The sequence below is a fragment of the Hemitrygon akajei genome, chromosome 1, assembly GCF_048418815.1.
Source record: "Hemitrygon akajei chromosome 1, sHemAka1.3, whole genome shotgun sequence".
Classification (NCBI taxonomy): Eukaryota; Metazoa; Chordata; class Chondrichthyes; order Myliobatiformes; family Dasyatidae; genus Hemitrygon; species Hemitrygon akajei.
This window is the reverse complement of record NC_133124.1, coordinates 91,067,594-91,091,405: the sequence shown is the minus strand read 5'-3', so window position 1 is coordinate 91,091,405 and position 23,812 is coordinate 91,067,594. Positions and strand designations below refer to the sequence as shown.

Genomic DNA, 23,812 nt, shown 5'->3' with positions numbered 1-23,812 from the left:
AACTGAAGTCTATGAACAGCATCCGAACGTATGTGTCTTTTTTTGTCCAGGTGGGTTAGGGCCAGGTGGAGGATGGTGGCAATGGCGTCATCTGTTGAGCGGTTGGGACGGTACACAAACTGCGGGGGGTCCAGTGAGAGGGGCAGCAGGGTCTTGATATGCATCATGACAAGCCTCTTGAAACACTTCATGATGATAGATGTGAGTGCAATGGGACGGTAGTCATTTAGGCAGGACACTGAAGACTTCTTCGGCACGGGGACAATGGTGGCGGCCTTGAAGCACATTGGAATGGTGGCGCTGCTCAGGGAGATGTTGAAGATGTCAGTGAGAACATCTACAATAGGGTCTAAATATTGTATCCACCTCCACCGCTGTGGCCAGCAGTGCATTCCACACACCTACTTTTGTGACACGATTTTTACTTGACACTCACCAGTCCATGCTTCAGTGTTCTCAGCTTCTTACTTGAAACCCAAAACAAAATTTCATTTACCAAGAAGTCGCAAATAGGTTTGAACATTACACAATCATCAGTAAGCATCTCACCCTATCAAGGAAGGTAGCTCACTGATAGTTAGACCTGGGTCATCACCCAGATGAACTCCTGCAACAATGTCCTTGGCTGGAAAGATTGACCTCAAACAACTACAGACACACGCGATCATATAACTCCTGCATTAGAGTATTTTCCCCTCAATGTTGCCTTGCTGCCAAGAGCAGTCACTCTCACCATACTCCTGCAGTTCAGCTCTTTGATCCAAGGCTTTAATGTGGTCTGTAGCTGAGCGGACCTGGCAAAGCCCAAACCAGGGCAACAATGAGCAGGTTCTAGGTGAGTAATTGGTGTATGATCATTTTGCTGACGATTGAGAGTAGACTGACTAAGCAGTAATTAGCCAGACTGGATCGAAACTGTTCTTGATTTTCTGGGCAATTTTACACATAGTTAGATAGATGCCGCTGTAGGGTAACGTAATGGGTAGAAACAGATGCATAATTCACAACCACTAACATTGAGTTGGGGATCAGTTTAAGAAGCTATGTCTGACGTGATGGCATAATGACATGAAGGTCATTATGCGTTTGCGTTTGCTTGACAATGAAGTTAGTTGCTACTGGTTCCCTTAAACTTAAAATGCCCCTGCCATTTTATTTACGAAAACCTACATTGGTAATGACACTGACGCTCAAGGACAATTGCAGAGTTATTCAACATGTCAGCCAACACAGTCCCTTTGAAGGTGCTGGAGTTCTGGGAGCAAAATGTTGTCATTTGGTTTGTACAAGCTGAGGCCTAATACTCGTTGCGAGAAATATCCGTGGATGACACCAGATATTACTATGTAGTTGCGTGCTCAGTAATTCCACGGCAGTGAGAGTGGAGAGTCTGCTTGAACACCCTCCCGCACGCTGAATGCTCACCTGTTACGGTCAGAGTCCGAGAGCGGCAAACAGTTGCTCTCCTTTCCCAGCCTGGGGGATGCTTAGCCTTCAGAGCTAATGGACCACATTCTGCCTCTCCTGGAAAATCAGCATCCTTGTTTTATTTGTACCACAGATATCTGATCAAGTTCACACAGCCCTCACTAATACACCCACGAATTACTATAGGGTGCTTGCTAAAATGGCTAATAGTCTACACTCAGCTAGGCAGAGGTGCATACTTCCTCCTTCTTTCCCTGCCTAATAAGCCTGGACAGCAGAGCCTCCAACACATGCACACCTGCAGATGTGAAACAGATGACACCGGGTGAGTACTTCTGCCATCATTGCTTTGGTAGGAACGCTAGGAAGTTCAACTGCCTTACAGCTGCGACAGAGGTCTGATGGGACACCATGGGTTCTAGCTGTCAGGATCATCTACCGTTCATCACAAATACCCTTTCAGGGCAACGCTTTTTGTGTGACAAGTGGGTGCTCAAGTAAGTGTGCTGCCAGTTCTATTGAACATAAAGCAAAGAGTGACCAAACTGCACTGGAGGCCGTCAAAAGCAGCAGGATCCAAACTTACGGGACACAATGGGTGATGTTCTGACATCACACATGAGACTTCACCCTGGCTAAAGTGGTGTTTGGAGCAGATTTCCTGTGTAACCAAGGACTGTTAGTTGGTCTTAAGAACAGCTGGCTATGGATATCAAGGACTTTGGGTTATTGCCCTGCTCCCCTAGTAAGTTCCCAATATATGCACCACCGCTTGTGACTTCACTCGACTGCTGGCAAATTCCCAAATCTCACCAAGCCCTCATTCTCAACTATAGTCACGAAACATGGGGTTGAGTACCATATTTCCACAAATGACCCACAAACGTCCATGCCCACGTGCGTAGACTGAACCCAGAAGAGCTGGCCACTGTGAATGCTGAGTTTGCCCACACAGAGTTTGCTTGGTATTGTATGCAGGTCAAATAGCCCCTGGTCTTCGCCTTCCACATGGTCTCAAAACCTGATAGTGATTGCCACCCATATTGCCATTATCACCACCTTAATAAGATCACCACCCATGATTGTTATCCAATCCCACACTTCTCGGCACATTTAGCCAGAAAGTTAATTTTTTCTAAAGTTGACTTAGTTAGAAGCTATCATCTGGTGCTTGTATTCTGGGAGGACATTCACAAAACGGCTGTGATAACCCTGTTTGGCCTCTTTGAGTTCCTGTGCATGCTGTTTAGTCTGAAAAATGCAACACAGACTTTCCATCAGCTAATGGACTCTGTATTAAAAGACTTAGATTTCATTTTTGTTTACTTGGATGACATACTTGTTGCAAATGTATCCAAATCTGAACGTGTATCACATCTCTGCACACTTTTTGAGTGCTTAAGCCAATACGGATTGATTATTAATCCTGCTAAATTCCAGTTTGAATGTCAACCATTGATTTTCTCCATCATTGCATCCCAGCAGAAGGTGCTTAATCCCTCCCATCAAATCTTGCTGCTTTATAGAACATAGAACTTATAACAATACAGCACAGTACAGGCCTTTTGGCCCACAATGTTGTGCCAACCCTTAAACCCTGCCACCCATATAACCCTTCACCTTAAATTCCTCCATATACCTGTCTAGTAGTCTCTTAAATTTCACTAGTGTATCTGCTTCCACCACTGACTCAGGCAGTGCATTCCACGCACCAACCACTCTCTGAGTGAAAAACCTTCCTCTAATATCCCCCTTGAACTTTCCACCCCTTACCTTAAAGCCATGTCCTCTTGTACTGAGCAGTGGTGCCCTGGGGAAGAGGCGCTGGCTGTCCACTCTATCTATTCCTCTTAATATCTTGTACACCTCTATCATGTCTCCTCTCATCCTCCTTCTCTCCAAAGAGTAAAGCTCTAACTCCCTTAATCTCTGATCATAATCCATACTCTCTAAACCAGGCAGCATCCTGGTAAATCTCCTCTGCACCCTTTCCAATGCTTCCACATCCTTCCTATAGTGAGGTGACCAGAACTGGATACAGTACTCCAAGTGTGGCCTAACTAGAGTTTTATAGAGCTGCATCATTACATCGTGTCTCTTAAACTCTATCCCTTGACTTATGAAAGCTAACACCCCATAAGCTTTCTTAACTACCCTATCTACCTGTGAGGCAACTTTCAGGGATCTGTGGACATGTACCCCCAGATCCCTCTGCTCCTCCACACTACCAAGTATCCTGCCATTTACTTTGTACTCTGCCTTGGAGTTTGTCCTTCCAAAGTGTACCATCTCACACTTCTCCGGGTTGAACTCCAACTGCCACTTCTCAGCCCACTTCTGCATCCTATCAATGTCTCTCGGCAATCTTCGACAATCCTCAACTCTATCCACAACACCACCAACCTTTGTGTCCTCTGCAAACTTGCCAACCCACCCTTCTACCCCCACATCCAAGTCGTTAATATGCTTTTATGGATTTCCCAGCACCCCTCACTACTAAAACTACAAGAGTTTTTAGGTATGGTGAATTTCTATCACCACTTCATTCTACAAGTTGCTGAACTTAAGTTCCCCTTGTATAGTGCCCTTAAATGCAATGCCCCTAATTGTGTGCTTGAATGGTCAGTGGACATGACAAGAGCATATGATGACACCAAACGAGCTCTTTCTATCGCGACTCTACTGGCACACCCACTCCCCAACACACCCATACCATCACTACTGACACATCAGACTATGTTGCGGGTGCTGTGCACGAACAGCTGGTCAGAGGAGTGTGGGTTGAGTGCTAGTGGGCAAAAATTAACCGGCATGTTTGGGCACTATTTGCATATTTTGAGATCCCTGAACCACTGTTTGATCATGTTAATGTGGACCTGGTTAGTCTTCTTCCCCCTCCCCCCCCCCTTGTGGTTTCATACACCTTCTTATCATGGGGGACAGTACAACCAGGTGGCCAGATGTTGCCCCTCCAGCATCAATGATGGCCACAGATGTGGCTTCAGTGTTCAACAGCACCTGCTGATTGCTCAGGTCGACATCCTATCTGATATTTCCTCTGACTTCAGTCCCCAATTCACATTAGACTGCTGATCTGCAATGGCTCAGAACCTAGGCTTTAGCTACATCACACCATGGCATATCACCCGAAGTCGAGTGACCTATGTCAGAGGTTTCATTGCTCCTTAAAGGCAGCTCTGAGGGCTTCCCTGATGGATGAGTATCGGCATTTTCATCTCCCAAGGGTCCTGCTGTGGCTCTCAACGACACCAAAAGAGGACCTGCAGTCATCCATGGCTGAGTTGGTATATGGGCAGCCATTACAAGTGCCAGTTGATTTTAATCCTGATGCTACAACTGCCTGGTCAGCCTCTCAGCAGCATTGTGCTTCCTCAGTAAACTCAATTCCTCTGCACCTATTCCTATCTCCCATCAAGATGTACGGTACTCTTGGGTTCCTGTTGACCTACATTCCACCTTGTTCGTTTTTGTCCACCCTGATACACACCAACATCCCCTTAGGCTCCCTTACAATGGTCCATTCAGCATTTTTGAATGGAGAGAAAAGTCTTTTATTATACATTGAGCTGGAGTTCACTTTAAGAGGATGGTCTGATGTGATGACATAATGACATGAAGGCTTCTACCAAACTTTATGTGTTTGGTTGACAATAAAGTTAGTTGCTATGGTTTCCCTTAAACTTAAAATGCCTCTGCCATTTTAACACTGACACCACCATTACAACTGCTATTCTAGAGACACAGTTTGTTCTGAAACTTCTACTAGGACGTTGCCTTGTCCCACCAAGTGATCTCAGCCATTCCTAGATCTTGTAATGTGAAATGAAATTGGCTGTAGTCCAGCTTCTGTGTCAGTGAGATCTCAGGGGTATACCCAAGGTGGATCCTCAACTCTGCACTTCTGGCTGAACATGTTTATGAAAGCTTATGCATTTTCCTTAGTTAACCTACTGGGTCTGCCTAGGACTACTTAACTGTACTATAGATCAGCACTGGAAACTAATAAAAGTTGAGTTGGTTGTAAGAAACATTAGCATTCATTTTGAGAAGACTAGGATATAAAAATAAGGATGTAATACTGAAGCTTTATAAGGCAACTTTCAGACCACATTTGGAGTATTGTGAGCAGTTTTGAGCCCCATATGTAAGAAAGGATGTGTTGGCATTGGAGAGGATCCAGAGGAGATCTACAAGATCATCCTGGGAATGAAGGGGTTAATGGATTAGGAACGTTTGATGGCTCTGGGCCTTCACTCACTGGAATTTAGAAGAATTAGTGGAGATCTCATTGATGAGTATCAAATATTGAAAGGCCCAGATAGAATGGACGTGGAAAGGGTGTTTCCAATAGTGGGAGAGTCTAGGACCAGAGAGTACAGCCTCAGAATAGAAGGACCTCTATTAAAACAGAGATGAGGAGAAATTTCTTAAGAGTTTGGTAAATTTTGAAATTCATTGCTATAGATGACTGTGAATTCTCTATCTCAGAGGTTTATGAAGGCTAGCTATCTGATTTATTGAAAGAGAAAACAAGTATTTTATTTTCAAAGATGAGGAAATAGAAGGTTTACGGGGAATTGACATAGAAGAGGTCTGGAGCTAATCAACCAGGATTAAATGCAGGCCAGAAGAGAGGGGCTGAGTGGCCTAATAATTATTTCATTGGTAACTGTGGAAGATTTTTTTGGGGCTCCTTGACAGTGTGCTGCAAGCACTGAGCATGCAATACAACACTTCATACTTGGAACAACAACACACACAAAATGCTGGTGGAACACAGCAGGCCAGGCAGCATCTATAGGGAGAAACGTCAACAGCGCTTCTTCCTATAGATGCTGCCTGGCCTGCTGTGTTCCACCAGCATTTTGTGTGTGTTGTTGTTTGAATTTCCAGCATCTGCAGATTTCCTCGTGTTTGCTCTTTAACTTCATACTTCGGTTAGGTTTCCATTTGGCACAATCACTAACTTTGTGTTTTTGTGTTTGCGATTATTAATTAAGTCAAAAACCTATACCATCTTCAAAGAGTATGCTGAATCAGGAATATCTTTCAAGTTTTCTAATGTGAAGGTCAGTACACCAGGTATAGAATGTACAAAACCAGTGCTCAGTCTGAAACAGAAAGACAATGAGGGCCAAAACAAATTCATTAGGAGCACAAGGAAAGTGATGATAACATATAATAATTGACAAAGTAAATTTGGAGCAAGCTGATAGTCAATATGGGGATTAAACATTCAAAGAACTTTATCACTAAAATATAATAAATCTAAAAGAGTGTGAGATACTCATTGTGAAACTCCCAGACAAGTGGTGGCTCAGGCTGTTGAAAAAGAAATGAGGTTGATATGAAACAGTTTAATATGAGAAGGAAGGAATAGAACTAAACATTTCATCAAGACTTCAAGGAAATTACTTTGACTATTATCCTTGTTAACTCTTACTTTGTACTGGATGTAAGGAACTGAATCTACAACATATGTGTAACTGGAGTGATTTATTGTTATCACAAACTGAATCTTGAAGAAAATCTACAGTGGTAGAATTTTACATCTTCATCCCAATAATCAAAAGTGAGAATATTTCATACAGCATCTTCAGACAATTCCAGAATTGTCTAGGATTCCAGGTGTGCTTTCACCAAATTCCCATTCAAATGCAGAAATACCATCTTACTGTTTTACTCTAATACTTGGGAATAAACCTTTTTCTGTTCCCTCTTTCTTAATCTTTTCCATCATTTTTCTAATAGCTAATATTGGAAAGTCAGCACTTCCCAGTTTTCTTAGTAGTTGTGTTTGCTTATTTTCTCTCCCCTTCCTTTACTGAAAAGCATTGTAATAGTTGTTTCCGATTTATTGTGGCCATTCCAAAAAAATAAGGCATTCTGGAAGATCACAACAAATTTTCATATAAAAGGAGGGTTTGTTGTTTTTTAGTTTATATTTTAAATTTCTACTGCAGCTTTCCTTTATCTGTATTAATATTAAATCCTCCATCTTGTACAAACTTACTTCCTATGAATTTTACATGTTTTTTGTATTTTCTTCTGTAGGAACAGCATCTTTTTTCCACATTGTCTCTCCTGTTTCAATTTCTAAGTACACATGCTTACTTTTGCAATTTGGTTTTGTATAGATCTTATCAATTTATTGGGTTTAATATTTCTTGCAGGTGTATTCTTTTTTATCTCCATTTACCATTTCTTCCTTACATTTTACTGATTTCTAAAAGTCTCTTCCTCTTGCTAACATTTCAGAAAAATCATATACTCATTTTAATTCAAATCTACTTTAAGCCTATTTAGTAAGCCCCTTTGACATAAAGAATTTATTTTTCAATAACGATAGGTTGAGAATTATGGATTATTTCATACTAGCAAATTAAATGAACATTCTCAGAAGAATAGCTCAGTCATTGCACTCAGCACTATCCTAGGCTTTGTATATTGAAAGATAAATTAAAGGTTGCCAGACTAAACTGCTTAATCCAGGTTTTACATTCAGTGTAGAACTCCTGGTAAGAACAATATATCAAGCAAAGCAACACAGGCAGAGATGGAAGTAAATTCAAAATGGAACTAAACTATTTGATCTTCCAACCTTATATCTGACCATCATGAAAACTTTTTGCTGTCACACTAACAGTCTCTGAATTAAAAATAGAAAATGTTGGAGATACTTAACAAGCTGGACAGTATTTGTGAAGTGAATGTTTCAGATCAATGATGCTTCATCAGAGTTGATAAAGGATTTTCAATATGAATTTTATGTGTATTCTCTCACCACAGATATCTCCTGGCCTGATGGCTATTTGCACTGAGGACCATTTTAACCTCCAGATCTGATTTCTCCAGACTAGCTGCTCATCTCCCATCTTTCGTAAATTTTAACTCCTCTACTTCTCCTGCTCATGTCTATCTCACACCATACCTACTCACTTCTACTCTTGATCCAAACTGGCCGAGAATAATTTGAAAATACTTTTTCATATGTTGAAATCACTCTATCCTATGATTAAGTGACTGGGGAAAGATCTGATGACTGTGGAAAGAAGAGCATGAATCTGACAAAGATCTTCAACCTGAAACGTCAACTCTGTTTCTCCTTCCAGAAACGCTGCCTGACGTGCTGAGTGTTTCGAGTAATTTCTATGCTTCTTTCAGGCTTTCTGTATCTGTGGTTTTTAAAAATATCTTGTCATGAAATTATCTATTTTGGCAAGTAAATAAAAAATTCGCACTATCTTAACGATGAGAGATTGCGGTGCTCAGAGTGGAATCAGAGCATGATATGCAAAAGTTTAGTTATAAGTGTAGCAAGAAAACAGAAATGTTCATAGAAAACTTTTGTTTATTGTTAGGGAGGGTAATTGCAAAAACCGGGAGGTTATGCTTCAGTTGTATGAAGCAATGTTGAGACAGGAAGTGAGTACAGTGTACTGTACTGGCCTCCTTTTTAAAGGAAGGATGTAAACAAATGGTTCACTGGACCAATACCTGGAATGTGCGGTAAGAACAGAACACTCTGAGAAATACTCAGTAAGTCAGGCAGCATCAGTGGAGAAGAACAGACTGAGACTTAAAGGAAAATAATTTCGGGCTGAGACCCTTCACCTTGCAGGATTACATGAAACCATCTCGGAACTGCTGTTGGCAGGTCCCTAATGATTGCGCCTGAGAGTCTGTAGAGGATGCAGGACCATTTTCCAGCCCATCCTATGATAAATTAAGACCCACCATCAACAGTTCATTCCTACGTTCCCCCTCCCCCCCCCCCCAAAGATACTCTCTGTCCTGCTGAGTTCTTCCAGCGCTTTGTTTTATTGCTTCAGATTTCTGCATCTGAGTCTCTTTTGTCTTGTGTCTCTATAGTTTACCTGGTCATGTTCACCTCCTCTAGCTGAGTGATATCTATACTTTGATTATTTGCTAAAATAAAAGAACTTTATTTTCCACTTGTAACTTTTACATAGAACACTACATTTAAAATACCGTTGCTATTATTCAACACTCTCGCCATCAAATTTTCTGAAAAAGTATTTGTTTTCAAAATAAAACGTCATTAAAAATGTCTCCGAAAATTCTGAAGTGTTTAAGGCTTATAATGGAATATAATGTCCCTATTAAATGGTAAACTTTGAGTGAAACTTTTAAATTAAAAAATAGTTATAGATTGAATTGTCAAATGGAGTGGTATTTTTTTAATCTCGAGAGGGATCGAACCAGACTGCGAATATTCCGGAGACTCGGGGGAGAAAAGCAACCTTAATGTCTAAGCTGAATCCAAGGTAACGGGACCAAGGCGGAGTTAGCAACGTTTAACGAGAGCAGGCTGAGGGGCCTGATTGGTGCCAATCGAAAAAAAACTGCCATCAGCGCCATCTACCTGGGCTCACGGTGGCGCAAACCCAGGCTGAGAGAAAAAGGAGCGATTCCAAAGGGGAGCTGTGGTCTGGAGGAGCAGCTCAAATGTTGGGAAGATGTCCGAGACGAGTTCTATCAGCTCTGGATCTACTGCGGGTTCAGGCAGTCGTGTTTTACAGCTGGCGAGCAGAGGAGAATGGACAGCCCTGGAACAAGCTTTGAAAGGCATTGACAAGGGAGACCGGGACATCTCTCACACGGACGAAGTGAGCGACTTTTCTTCCCTCCCTACTTTTCATTCGTTCTAGGCATTGTTAGCAACCAATAATTCCCCCGTGGTATTCCGGTTCAAAGTCATATTTGTGTATCGGTGGGAGGGTGAATTTTAACAAAAAGAGCAAATCGTATTTCAGCCACTAGAATTGGAAGGTGCATGCTCCCAAGAACAACTGTTTGACAAATAGATAAAGGTCATAAAATGGGTTCACCAGAAGTGCAGCCGGTCTGTTAAAGGAAAATAATTTGTTCTTAATGCAAGGTTGCAGTCACCAAGGTAACAAGACCATCAGGAACTTATCGTTCTCAAAGGGCACTTAAGGTGGATTGATTATTTTTTTCTGAAATTAAACTGCCTAATCTTTCTTTTGAACGAACTGATAATAAATTCAACAGAAAAGGGACACCGATATATATCCTGCCATTTGTTCTGGTGTATTGGTCAAATGTGTGTAAGTAGGACAGGGCTTGTAATGGGTATAATTTTGTAAGATGTAAGAACAGGAACCAAAGAGACTTGAAGAGAATGTAATGTTGGGAAAGTAGCCTTTAGTGACTTTGAAAGAGCTGTGAAAAAACAATTTGATATTGTAAAACAAAGGGTTGAAGATTATAGGCTTTGATTAAATGTTTGTTTTTGCATATGGTAATCCATTCTTGGCTTTTGAAACTAATACTAATGTCATAGTAGACCTATTCCCCTTGTGGAACGATATCTTCTTCCTGAAATACTCTGCACTCTACTTTCCAATCAGCCATGAAACCAAATCACTTTTTTCTGAAGTGGAATAATTCTATAGTGATTTGGTATGGAGCTATCCATGTGTTCTGGCCCATGCTTGCTTTGCAAAACATTATCTGGCCAAAACTTGGTTGCAGAACTGCCTATACCGTCAAGGACTACACTACACGGGTACATCATTGGTTATGAAGAACATTGGGTTATCTCAAGATTGTTAAAGGCACAATATCGATGTGTCTTCCATCTGATAAGCTTGCCACATCCTCTCCCTCTGCAGCTCTGGATAGAGGGTGCACTTCACTCAAGAAAAGGATCTCTTAATATTGTGGCAATTTGAAATACTGTTATTTTCTGCACAAGGGAAATAAAGTCAGCTTTATTTGTTCAGAATATATTAAGTGGTTTTAAAAGCTGTATTTTATGGGACACCTATTATCTATTTTCTTATTTTTAATATAAATTATAAATTTCCATGGCATAAGCACTTTTCATGCTAAAATCTGAAAAGTTTCCCTAATAACAGTTCCCTCATAGCAGCTGCTTAATGTGCATGCTTGAGAGTTAAGTTAATTATAATTAAAATTTTAACCATACGGTTGTGTGTTTGCCATTGTCCCAGTTATACCTAATTATTTTGATCTTTATACAATGATTTTCAATTGGGGAAGTGAGGATATTTGGACATGCATAGGAACTGGTGTATACTGTTATAACTTTTTCTGTAACATTTTTCTGGTTCCACAATTCACATTAATTTATCCCATTCCTCTTTACCTCATTTTGTCAGTAACCAATTGTGAGATTTTCCATTGACTTAGCTTCAACAAAGAGTTCCAGTTTAATTCTTAACTATTTCTTAGAAAAGTGACATAGCCCCTTGCATAACCTCACTGCTAAAATTATGCTCCCTCGGTCTTGACATACCATGTCAGAAATTTTTTCTCTATTTTTATCCTTTCAGCTCCTATATTTATTTTAAACACCTCGGTTACATCATTCTAGAATATAAAACAAGGATAGAGTGATGAGGCTTTATAAGGATTGATCAGAATGTATTTGGGGTATTGTGAGCAGTATGGACCCCTTATGTAAAAAAGGGTGTGCTGGCATTGGAGAAGGTCCAGAAGAGGTGTGCAAGAATGATACCAGGAATGAAAAGTGTTCCCATATGAATAGCATTTGATGGCACTAGGCCAGTGTTCACGAGTTTAGAAGAATGAGTAGGGATCTCATTGAAGCCTACTGAATATTGAAAGGACAAATAGAATGGATGTGGAGAGGATGTTTCCAATAGTGTGAGCATCTAGGACCAAAGAACACAACCTCAGAATAGAATTATATCCAGTTGAAGAACAGAGATGAGGAGAAATTTCTTTAGCCAGTGGTGAAACTGCAGAATTCTTTGCCACAGACAACTGTAGAAGCCACGTTATTGAGTATATTAGAAGCAGGGATTGATTAGTGAAGGGCATCAAAGGTTACAGGGAGAAGGCAGGAGAATGGGTTTGAGACGGAAAATAAATCAGCTATGATCGACTGGTGGTGCAGACTCAATCAGCTGAATGTCCTAACTCTGTTCCTATGTCTTAAGGTCTTGTGTTCTTTATTGCCTTTACCCAAGTGCTCGTTTAATCCTTGTGCATAAGTAGGAAAAATGAGTGCTAGCAGAAATATCATGGAGGAACACAATACTCTCTGAGCCTACTTTCAGCATGGGTTCTATGACAACCAGAGTTAGGAGTGCTGATTGTTTGAGTTTCCCTAATCCTTCAACACTGATGATAGTTGTGGAATTCTAAGTCCAATTCTAGCTGATGGTCTATCTACAAACCTCTGGAAGGAACAGCGATTGAAATTGAGACTTGAACTTGATGACACTAACTTTTATGAAATTACATGTCAAATAAACTGGCTTTTATAGATATTTTATTGTATTTTGATTTGTAGGAATCTGGTCTAACCCCACTTTTGATTGCTGTTCGGGAAAATAAACTTGCAATTGTGGAAAGACTACTTGAGTTAGGAGCCAATCAGATTGATCGGTCAAAGGTTAGTTTCATAATACTTACATGAACCAATCTACTATAGTGAGTGTGTATATATGAAAAATGTAGTATTAAAATTACAAACTTATTTAATCTATAGTTGATATCAGCAAGGATAATTGAGTATAATATGCCTGCTAATTAATGTGATATTGGACTGTTATTACTGGAAAAGGTATTCCAGCCTCTCACAGAAGTAAAAATCATATCCTCAAATCATAGAAATAGTGTATTTAATATTTCAGTTATATTTGAGTAATAGTGTAAATATATTGTTTGATAAAGCATTCTTGTTCATTTAAGTAATTCATTATGGGTTATATGTAAAAGGATGTGAATGGTATAGATCATCATGCCACCATGAGATAAATGTGCATCTTGCTAAAAGTAAAAATGAAACTTATGTACAGAAGCTATCCTAGCTTTGCTTTTATCTTCAGGTAGTTTTATGTTTTGGAGTTACAAAACATAACAGTGGCAATAAGTAAGTTTTAAAAATACCCAAGACAACTACCTACCTGTTGAAATGTTGCGAGACATTCAAGATATTTGAGTTTTAAGTAAAGTGCTGCTCGCTTTCTTTGCAAGAGAGAGGTGGTTGAGTTTTAAAAAGGGCAGAATATGGATGAGTTCATGGGTTCATAAGCAGTATTGAATTGAATGATCTTTATTGTCATTATACATAGGTACAATGAAACTCTGTTTAGCATCCTCTCAGGTAATTAAATAAAGCGGTAGATAAAATCAAGACAGTAATAAAAAAAAAGTATTAAATAGATAAGTAGCAGAAAATAAGTTGCAGCAGCACCAGAAAATCACAGTAATGCACAAAGTGCCGTTAGTGCAAGTATTTGAGTCCTTGTGTGTGCTCACAGTTTCAGTCATTGTTCTGTGGGAGTGGTGTGATGGAGGCCACAGCTCTGGGGTAGAAGCTGTTCCTCAGTCTGTTTGTTCTGGCTTTTAGTGTCCTGAACCGTTTGCTGCATGGCAGCAGGTCAAACAGGGAGTGGTCGGGGTGTGTGGTGTCTCTGGTTATGCTGATTGCTTTCCACCTGAGTCTGCTGGAATAGATGGTGTCCAGTCCTGGGAGCTCCATCCTGACAATTTGCTGGGCTGCCTTCACCACGCGATGCAGGTCTTGTCGCTCAGCGGCTGTGCAGCTGGCACACCACATTGTGGCACCGTTGGTCAAGATGGTTTCAATTGCATTTCTGTAGAAATTAAGCACAGCTTTTGTGGGGGTTTGACCTGTTTCAGCTTTCTGAGGAAGAAGAGTCTTTGTTGTGCCTTTTTTACAAACAGTGAGGTGTTGGTGGTCCATGTCAGCTGTTTTGACAACGTAACTCCAAGGAAATTTAGGTTTTCCACATTTTTCACTACCTCTCCATGTATATGGAGGGAGGTGTGTACTCTGGCCTTCGATCTCCTGAAGTCAATGATCATCTCTTGTTTTAGAAGTGTTAAGGACCAGGTCATTGTCCTTATACCACTCCGTCAGACGATCCACCTCGAGCCTGTAGGCTGTTTCATCCTCATCTGATATCAGGCCAACCACTGTGGTATCGTCCGCAAATTTAATTATGGAGTTGGAGGTGTAGATGGGGGTGCAATCATGTGTGAAGAGTGTGTGGAGCATAGGGATCAGCACACAGCCCTGCGGGGTGCCTGTTTTTAAGATGAGGGTGGTGGAGGTGTGCTTACCAACTCTGACTTGCTGTGGTCGGTCTGTGAGAAAGTCCAGGACCCATGAGCACAGGGAGGAACCAAGGCCAAGAGTGGTCAGTTTGCTGACCAGTTTATGGGGGATGACTGTGTTCAATGCAGAACTGAAGTCCACAAATAACATCCTCACATAAGTGTTCGGTTCCTCTAAGTGAGCCAGAGCAATATGGAAGGCTGTTGTGATTGCATCCTCTGTAGGGCGGTTTGCCCGGTAGGCAAGTTGGTGTTTGTCCAGATCAGGTGGGATTATAGCCTTAATGTGTGAGAGCACAAGTCTCTCAAAGCACTTCATGGCAATGGGTGTCAGCGCTACAGGGCGATAGTCATTCAGGCACTTCACAGCTGATTCTTTGGGCACTGGGATGATGGTGGAGGTTTTAAGGCATGTTGGAACAACAGCTTGTTGCAGTGAGAGGTTAAATATACTTGTACACACCTCAGCAAGCTGGTCGGCATATGCTTTCAGTACCCGGCCGGTCACTCCGTCTGGGCCAGCTGCCTTACTCGCATTCACTTTCCTCAGGGTAGATCTCACCTGATGTCGCTTAAGGACCAGTGTGGACTCATCGTCAGGTAGGTTGATGAGTGAGTAGCCTTCGCCCTCTGAGTATCAAAGCGGGCAAAGAACTGGTTTAGGACATCAGGTAGTGTGGTGTCATCATCTGGCAGCAGATTATTGGTTTTGTAGTCTGTCAGTGCCTTGATGCCTTTCCACATACTGTGGGGGTTGTTGTTATCAAACTGATTTTCAATGCGCAATTTGTATTTGCGCTTTGCATCCCTGATGCCCCTGCAGAGATTCCCCCGTGCTTCACTGTAGGCTTGTTTGTCTCCTGACCTGAAGGCTGCATTGCGCTCCCTGAGTAGTGCCCTCACATTGCTGTCAATCCACGGCTTTTGGACGATAGTAATCACAATTTTTTTTTTAAAAAGCAGAGATGGTTAGCTACATTGGAAAGATAAGACACATTCTATGGCACAATGGATATCTGGTGAATTGTATACTGAGCAAATTGAGCAGTATTTTGAAGCAAACGGAATTACCAATGAGAAATGAGTGCCAGATTTGCTGAGTGCATTGAGTTTAAAGGTATATAGTTTGCTTAGAAGTTTCACTGCTCTAACCAAAGCAGCCGAAATGAGCTTTGTTAATATTGTGAGAGTAATACAGGAACATATAGAACCAAAACCATTGTTGATTGCAAAATGCTTTATGTTTCATAATTGGAATCAAATGAAAGCATGCTGAATTGATGAGATTGAGCATTGTCAGTTCAGAAATGGGCTGAATGATGCACTGAGATATTGTTAAGTTTGTGGAATCTTATGAGTAAGAATTCAAAAAAGGCTCCTAACTAAAGCACAGCACAAATTTAAAAGAGCAGTTGAAATTGCTGTATCAACGGACGTAGCAGACAGAGATACAATTGAGTTTCATTTAGGAATGAAAGTGAGCATGAGCAATTTTTTTCTCAACCTTTTTATTATTGTTATTAATATCAGCAAAATAAAATAATACATAGATAATGGGATTACAAACATACACTTTCAAACTAAACATAAGAGAATACATAAGCAATAATTACAATATAAATGAGTATTCCCAAATCATAAACAATACAATATACAAATAAACAAGTCAAACCTAGGTATATCATAATATATATTTTTTTAAAAAAGAAAAAAAAAGAGAAAAAAAATTATGCAAAAAAACTAATCTAATCTAATAGCTAATAGAGAAAAAAAAAACAAAAAAGAAAAAAGAGAAAAAGAAAAAATAAAAAGAAAAAAGAAAAGAGAAAAAAAAAGGGCTGTTTATAATATCTCACAACAATAGAAATTCATCAATGTCGTCAACTCCGATCCTCTCAACATATATACAATCGAAACTGGAAAAACAAATAGGCTTGGAACAGGGTCATTTACATCATATGAAAATATTGAATAAAAGGTCTCCATATCTTATCAAATTTAATAGAAGTATCAAATACCACACTTCTAATTTTTTCTAAATTTAAACATAACATAGTTTGAGAAAGCCAATGAAATACGGTAGGAGGATTAATTTCTTTCCAATTCAACAAAATAGATCTTCTAGCCATTAATGTAAGAAATGCAATCATTCGACAAGCGGAAGGGGCTAAATGGAGTGAGTCCATCATTGGTAAACCAAAAATTGCAGTAATAGGATGAGGTTGTAAATCAATGTACAATACCGCAGAAATAATATCAAAAATATCTTTCCAATATTTTTTCAAAAGCAGACACGACCAAAACATATGAGTTAAAGATGCTATCTCAGAATGACATCTGTCACAAATAGGATTTATATAGGAATAAAAGCGAGCCAATTTATCCTTGGACATATGAGCCCTATGCACAACTTTAAACTGTATTAATGAATGTTTAGCACATATAGATGATGTATTAACTAATTGAAGAATTTTATCCCAATTCTCAATAGGGATAGTAAGGTTAAGTTCTCTTTCCCAATCATTTTTAGTCTTATGAAAGGGCTCTGAACGTATCTTCATAATTATATTGTAAAATTATATTCTGAAAAGGATTTAGTTCAAACAAATTCTCCAAAATACCTGAAGACACAAAATTTGGAAAAGTAGGAAGTACAGTATTTAAGAAATTCCTAATCTGTAAATATCTAAAAAAATGAAATCTAGGCAAATTATATTTATTAGATAATTGCTCAAAAGACATAAAACAATTATCTAAAAATAAATCAGAAAAACATAATAATCCTTTAGTCTTCCAAGCTGAATAAGCTTGGTCTATAATAGAAGGATTAAAAAAGCAATTGGATACAATAGGAATATTTAAAACAAACTGAGTCAACCCAAAAAATTTCCGAAATTGAAACCATATACGTAAAGTATGTTTAACTATCGGGTTGTCAATTCGTTTCGGCAATTTAGAAAGAGCGAAGGGAAGAGAAGTCCCTAAAATAGAACCCAATGCGAATCCTTGTACAGAATTAATTTCCAAGTTCACCCAATGAGGACTAAAAGATATATCCCAATCCTTTAACCAACATATCAAATATCGGATATTAACTGCCCAATAATAAAATCTAAAATTAGGCAATGCCAATCCACCTTCCTTCTTTGCCTTCTGTAAATATATTTTACCTAACCTAGGATTTTTATTCTGCCATATATATGAGGAAATTTTTGAATCAACATTAGAAAAAAAAGATTTCGGAATAAAAATTGGTACCGCTTGAAATATATATAAAAACTTGGGTAAAATAACCATCTTAATGGCATTAATCCGACCTATCAAAGATAGAGATAATGGTGACCACTTAGTAAACAAACATTTAATTTGATCAATTAAGGGTAAAAAATTAATCTTAAATAAATCTTTATAGTTTTTGTGATTTTAATCCCTAAATAAATAAGAGAGTCATTAACTAATTTAAAAGGTATATTTCCATAAATTGGAACCTGTCTATTTAAAGGAAACAATTCACTCTTATTAAGATTTAATTTATACCCGGAAAAATCACTAAATTGAACCAACAATGATAAAACTGCAGGAATGGATTTCTCAGGATCCGAAATAAATAATAATAAATTATCTGCGTATAAAGATAACTTATGTATATCTGTCCCACGCTTAATGCCAAAAATGTTCTGTGATTCTCTGACAGCAATAGCCAAGGGTTCTAAAGCAATATCAAATAATAATGGACTAAGAGGACAACCTTGTCTAGTACCCCGAAATAAACGAAAAAAGGGAGATCTTAGATTGTTAGTAAGCACCGAGGCTACTGGAGTATGATATATCAGTTTAATCCAGGAAATGAATGTCGGACTAAAATTAAACTTCTCAACACATAAAATAAGTATGGCCATTCAACTCTATCAAATGCTTTCTCCGCGTCTAATGAAATAACACATTCTGAAGTGCTATGTGAAGGAGTATAAACAATATTCAATAATCTCCTAACATTAAAAAAAATAGCAATTCTTAATAAAACTGGTTTGATCTTCCGAAATAATTTGGGGTAATACTTTCTCCAACCTGGATGCCAGTAACTTGGAAAAGATCTTGGAATCTACATTCAATAAAGATATTGGTCTATAGGATGCACAGTCAGTAGGGTCTTTATCTTTCTTCAGTATTAAAGAAATGGAAGCTCTATAAAAAGATTGTGGCAAATTGCCCAATCTAATTGCTTCTTCAAAAACCCTGCATAACCAAGGAGAAAGAGTAGCGGAAAAACATTTAAAGAATTCTACTGTATATCCATCTGGACCTGGTGCTTTCCCAGAATTCATAGAGGAAATAACCCCTTTAATTTCTGCATCTGTAATAGGAGTTTCTAATATTGAAAGATCATCTGATGATAATTTTGGAAAATTCAATTTCCCAAGAAAATCACACATGGTATTACGATCATTAGGGAATTTGGAATGATACAGGGAGGTATAAAAATCTTGAAATGATTTATTTATCTCATCATGGTTAACTGTCAGATCCCCATTCTGCTGACGGATCTTAGTAATTTGACGTTTAACCAAAGCATTCTTCAATTGACTAGTTAACAGTTTACCTGATTTATCACTATGTATATAAAAATCAGATCTGGTTTTCATTAATTGATTTTCAATCGAAGATGTAAGTAATAAACTATGTTCCGTTTGAAGTTCAACCCTTTGTTTGTAAAGCTCCTTGCTAGGAGTAATCGAATATTTCTTGTCAATCTCTTTAATTTTATCAACCAATAAAAGAGTTTCCATCCTAATGCGTTTTCTCAGACCGACAGAATAGGAGATAATCTGTCCACGTATATATGCTTTAAAAGTGTCCCAAAGTGTTCCGCAAGAAATATCATCCATGGAATTAGTTGAAAAGAAGAAATCAATCTGTTCCTTCATAAATTTAATAAAATCCGGATCTTGCAATAAGGTAGAGTCAAATCGCCATTGTCTAGCACTAGAAGCTGTATCCGTAAATTTACTAGAAAGTTTTAATGGAGCATGGTCAGAGATGGCTATAATATCATAATTACAACCAATTACCAATGGAATAAAACAAGAGTCAATAAAAAAATAATCAATTCTCGAGTAGGAATGATAAACATGTGAGAAAAATGAAAACTCTTTGTCGTTAGGATGCCGAAATCTCCAAATATCAAAAATTCCATTATCAGTCAAAAAGGAGTTAATACAAGTGGCCAACTTATTAGGTAAAGTCTGAGTAGATAAAGATTTGTCCATCAAAGGATTTAAACAACAATTAAAGTCACCACCCATCATTAACTTATATTCATTTAGATTAGGTAAGGAAGTAAATAAGGACTTAAAAAAATCGAGACAATCAACATTTGGAGCATAAACATTAACCATAGCAACCTTTTTGTTGAAAAGTAAGCCAGTAATTAACAAAAATCTACCATTTGGATCTGAAAAGATATCATGTTGGACAAATGCAATAGAGGAGTCAATAAAAATTGAAACTCCCTTTACTTTGGCATTCGAATTCGAATGATACTGTTGACCCCTCCAAAACCTAAAAAAGCAATATTTATCCTCTTTTCTCACATGAGTTTCTTGTACAAAAATAATATGAGCATTAAGTCTTTGGAATACTCTTTTTCCGTTTAATCGGATGGTTTAAACCATTAGTATTCCAAGAGACAAAATTAATATTCTGAGCCATATTTCTGAAATCAACCCTTTGGTATATAAAGGGTTAACCAAATTATGAACTCATGTACCCGGAAGAGGAACAAAAATAAAGGGCGGACCCGGAAGTGACGACATAGCGGACATTCTTGTAGTTCAAAATCAGCCAAAATGAAAAAACTAAAAAAAACTAGAATAAAAACCATAAGATTTAGAAAAAGACCTCCCACCCCCCCACCCAAGAAAAAAAAAGACAATCTCAGCCAGAGATAGGCCGAGAAAAAGAAAAAATGAAACTAACTCTACCCCCATGTCAGTAGAAGACAACTCCGGATATAAAGGATAAAAAAAAGATCCACCCAAACTCTAAAGAAATAATAATCACTATACTAAAACCAAACTTCTTAATATAATTAATTGTAAAAAAAAACCCAAAAAGAATATAATCACTAATAACTTATAAATCGGGTTAAAAACCCAAACACCAAAACAAATTTAAACTGTGATAAGAGGTGCATTATAGGAAGAAGACGAGAGACAAAAAAATGGCGAAATCAAAAAAAAACCCAAAAATATTTTGAAGAAACCGCCATCTTAGTAAAAAAAATTGACCTTCTAAGGATTAGTAATAATAACCAAAGATAAAGTACAGTGGTTGATGTAAGTAAAATAACAAGATTAGTAAGTCAAAAAAAAACTTTAACTAGAGTATAAAATATAAAGTAAACCTACACCAATAGCCAAAAACAAGACTGTTTTTGGAAAAAAAAACCATCTGGAACGATCAAAATCACTCATTTATTAGGAATGAGGATCCATAGCAGTAGGGAAGTTCTCATTCAGAAATCTTCTTGCATCAGATGTTAAAAGAAAGACCTGCCGTGGAGCATTCGGAGGCGATATTCTGAGCTTCGCAGGGTATAAGAGCGCAGGTTTTAGATTTTTCTCATAACATTCAGACATCAGAGGTTTAAAAAGAAGCCTTTTCTTTATTACCTCTGGACTAAAATCTTCTACCAAACGGAAATTGTGATCTTGAAATTTGACCATCCCTACACGCCGAGCCACACGAATAAGTTGCTCTTTAACATGCACATAGTGAAATCGGACAATTACAACTGGTGGTTTAGCTGAAGTACTTGTTGATCGACGCATAATTCTGTGAGCGCGGTCGAGTAGTGGTGGACTATCTGGAAATACGGAAGGGAATGCATCCTTTAAAAGTTGGGCAAAGTACTTCGAGGGGTCCCCTTGTTCAATACCTTCCGGGAGACCAAGTATGCGTAGGTTCTGTCTTCTGGACCGATTCTCAAAGTCAACACTCCTGGCTTTAAGTGTTTCTGCTTGTTTAATCACAGAAAGTAAGTTCTGCTCCAGTTTTTCAATTATCAAATCTCGCTTCCGAGTGTCTTCTTGCAGAGTTGCGATTAGAACTTGTTGCTGGTTAACTACTGAATCCATCTTATCCATATAATCTTGAAAAGCCTTTATATCTTGTTTAAAAATTAGTCGTTGTTCTTCAAATTTTTCATTTAAAACCTCCAATAACAATTCATAAGTTAATTCCGTACGTTTAGGATCAATTGGCTTTTTCCCGTTTCCGTTAGGATTTTTCCCAGTTTCTCGCGCTTTAGATCTAAGAGCCATTTCTTCAAAAATTCACAATAAATTCTTAAGGATAAGTCCAAAAAAGTAGCAAGAATCTTTTGGTGTAGGTAAATATAAGTTAAATAAGGGTGATCATAGGTTAAAAAAGTAAAGGTTATGGAGCGAATCTGAAAACAGTGCTCACTCCATGAGCGTCTCCTGCTGACTCGAGCAAATTATAATGTCTAAACAAAAACTGGCCTGGCCAAACACTTTGTTACTGTTGTGGTAGGAGTTCATGTACACAAGTCCAATGCAGGTTTAAACTTGAAATTTGCAAAAAATGCAACAAAGTAGGAAATATACAAAGAGCATGTTAGGCAGACAAAAATGTATGGACTGCACAGGGAAGAGAAAAAGATAAGTCAAGTTACAGTTTCAAAAAGAGCACTAATCTGTATAACGTTGATGAAAAATCTGATAATGATGAAAGTGACACAGGACTGTGTAGCCTTGAGATATACCACATGAAAACTAGCAAGAAACAAGCAATATCGCTTATACCAAAAGTGAATGGCAAATTAATTTAAATGGAATTGAACACTGGTTCAGCTGTTCCAGTCATTCCACAAAATAACTTTGAACAGCTTTTCAAAGATACTGAACTGAGGCTTGTAGATATCTAGCTAAGAACTTCTACTGGAGAAATGATAACTCCCTTGGGAACGACATTTGTAACATTTGTATGTGGTTAAGAAAAGGAAGGCCAGCATTATGGGGACATGATTGTCTGAGACAACTACAACCTGATTGGAGATCCATCCACCATTTGCATGTCACATACCCTGCAATAGAGTCAACTGAAAGCAAATTTAAAACAGTACTAAATGATGCCACAGCAGTGATCAAGGATGGCAATGGAAAACTGAAACATATCAAGGATAAAATAGTATTAAATGAAAATGCTGCACCCACTTTTTATAAAGCCCATCCGGTTCCTTATATCATGTATGATAAAGTAGCTAGAGAGCTAGATAGCATGGAGGCTGAAGGATTTCTTTCTGAGGTTTGGTGGAGCCCAAGCTCACAGTAACCAAAAAGAATAGGTATGTCAGGATAGGTGGTGATTTCAGGATTACCATCAACACAGTACTGAAAGTAGACCAAAGCTCTCTGCCCAGGATTGAGAATATATTTGCAAACTTTGCTGGAGGAAAACACTTCAGCAAAGTGGACTTAACTGAGGCCTACTTACAGATCGCAATGGAAGAAGAGTCCGAAGTTGTTCTCACCATCAGCACTCACAAAGGCTTGATCACTATAATAGGATCTATAATAGGATTTTTTGGGAGTAGCATCTGTGCCTGTACTCTGGCAGAAAGCTACAGACCAGGTACTGCAAAGTGGTCCAGGCACTCAGTGTTACCTAGATGACATCATTGTTACCAGTAAGAATGACAAAGAACATCTCCAAAATCTCGAGACTGTGGGCTCAAAGCACATTGCAACAAGTGTGATTTTTTTTTTAAACCAAGCATTACTTACTGTGGACACATACAATTGATGCACAAGGACTACACAAGTATGCTGAGAAAATTTAAGCAGTGGTGGATGCCCCAAGGACAAAGAACGTGTCACAATTGTGCTCCTTTTTGGATTGGTCAATTACTATAACAACGTCCTGCCAAACCTGGCTACTATGCTCCACCCCTTGAACTTATTGCTACAGATCAGGAAGAAACAGCCATGGACAAAGCGGAGTGAAGTAGCTTACCAAAAGGTAAAGGAAATGTTGATGTCAGACATTGTGCTCACTCATTATGGTCCACATCGTCCAGTGAAGCTTGCCTGAGACACCTTGCCTTATGGTAAAGGTGCAGTTATGTCACATGTTATGAGTGATGGAAATGAATGTCCCATACTTTTTGCATCACATTCCCTTAACGCTGCAGAGAAGAATTACTTACAGATTGACAGAG

At 38.6% G+C, this 23,812-nt stretch overlaps 1 protein-coding gene across 1 annotated transcript in view; it reads left to right on the top strand.

The window, feature by feature from the left end:
* The first annotated feature begins 9,862 nt into the window (after positions 1-9,862).
* trpn1 (transient receptor potential cation channel, subfamily N, member 1) overlaps positions 9,863-23,812 on the top strand; it is a 245,911-nt gene continuing 231,961 nt past the window's right edge. The window contains exons 1-2 of the mRNA XM_073047991.1: positions 9,863-10,079; positions 12,779-12,880. Coding sequence (XP_072904092.1) covers positions 9,930-10,079; positions 12,779-12,880 — 252 coding nt within the window. The 5' untranslated portion in view covers positions 9,863-9,929. The remainder of the gene's footprint in view (positions 10,080-12,778; positions 12,881-23,812) is intronic.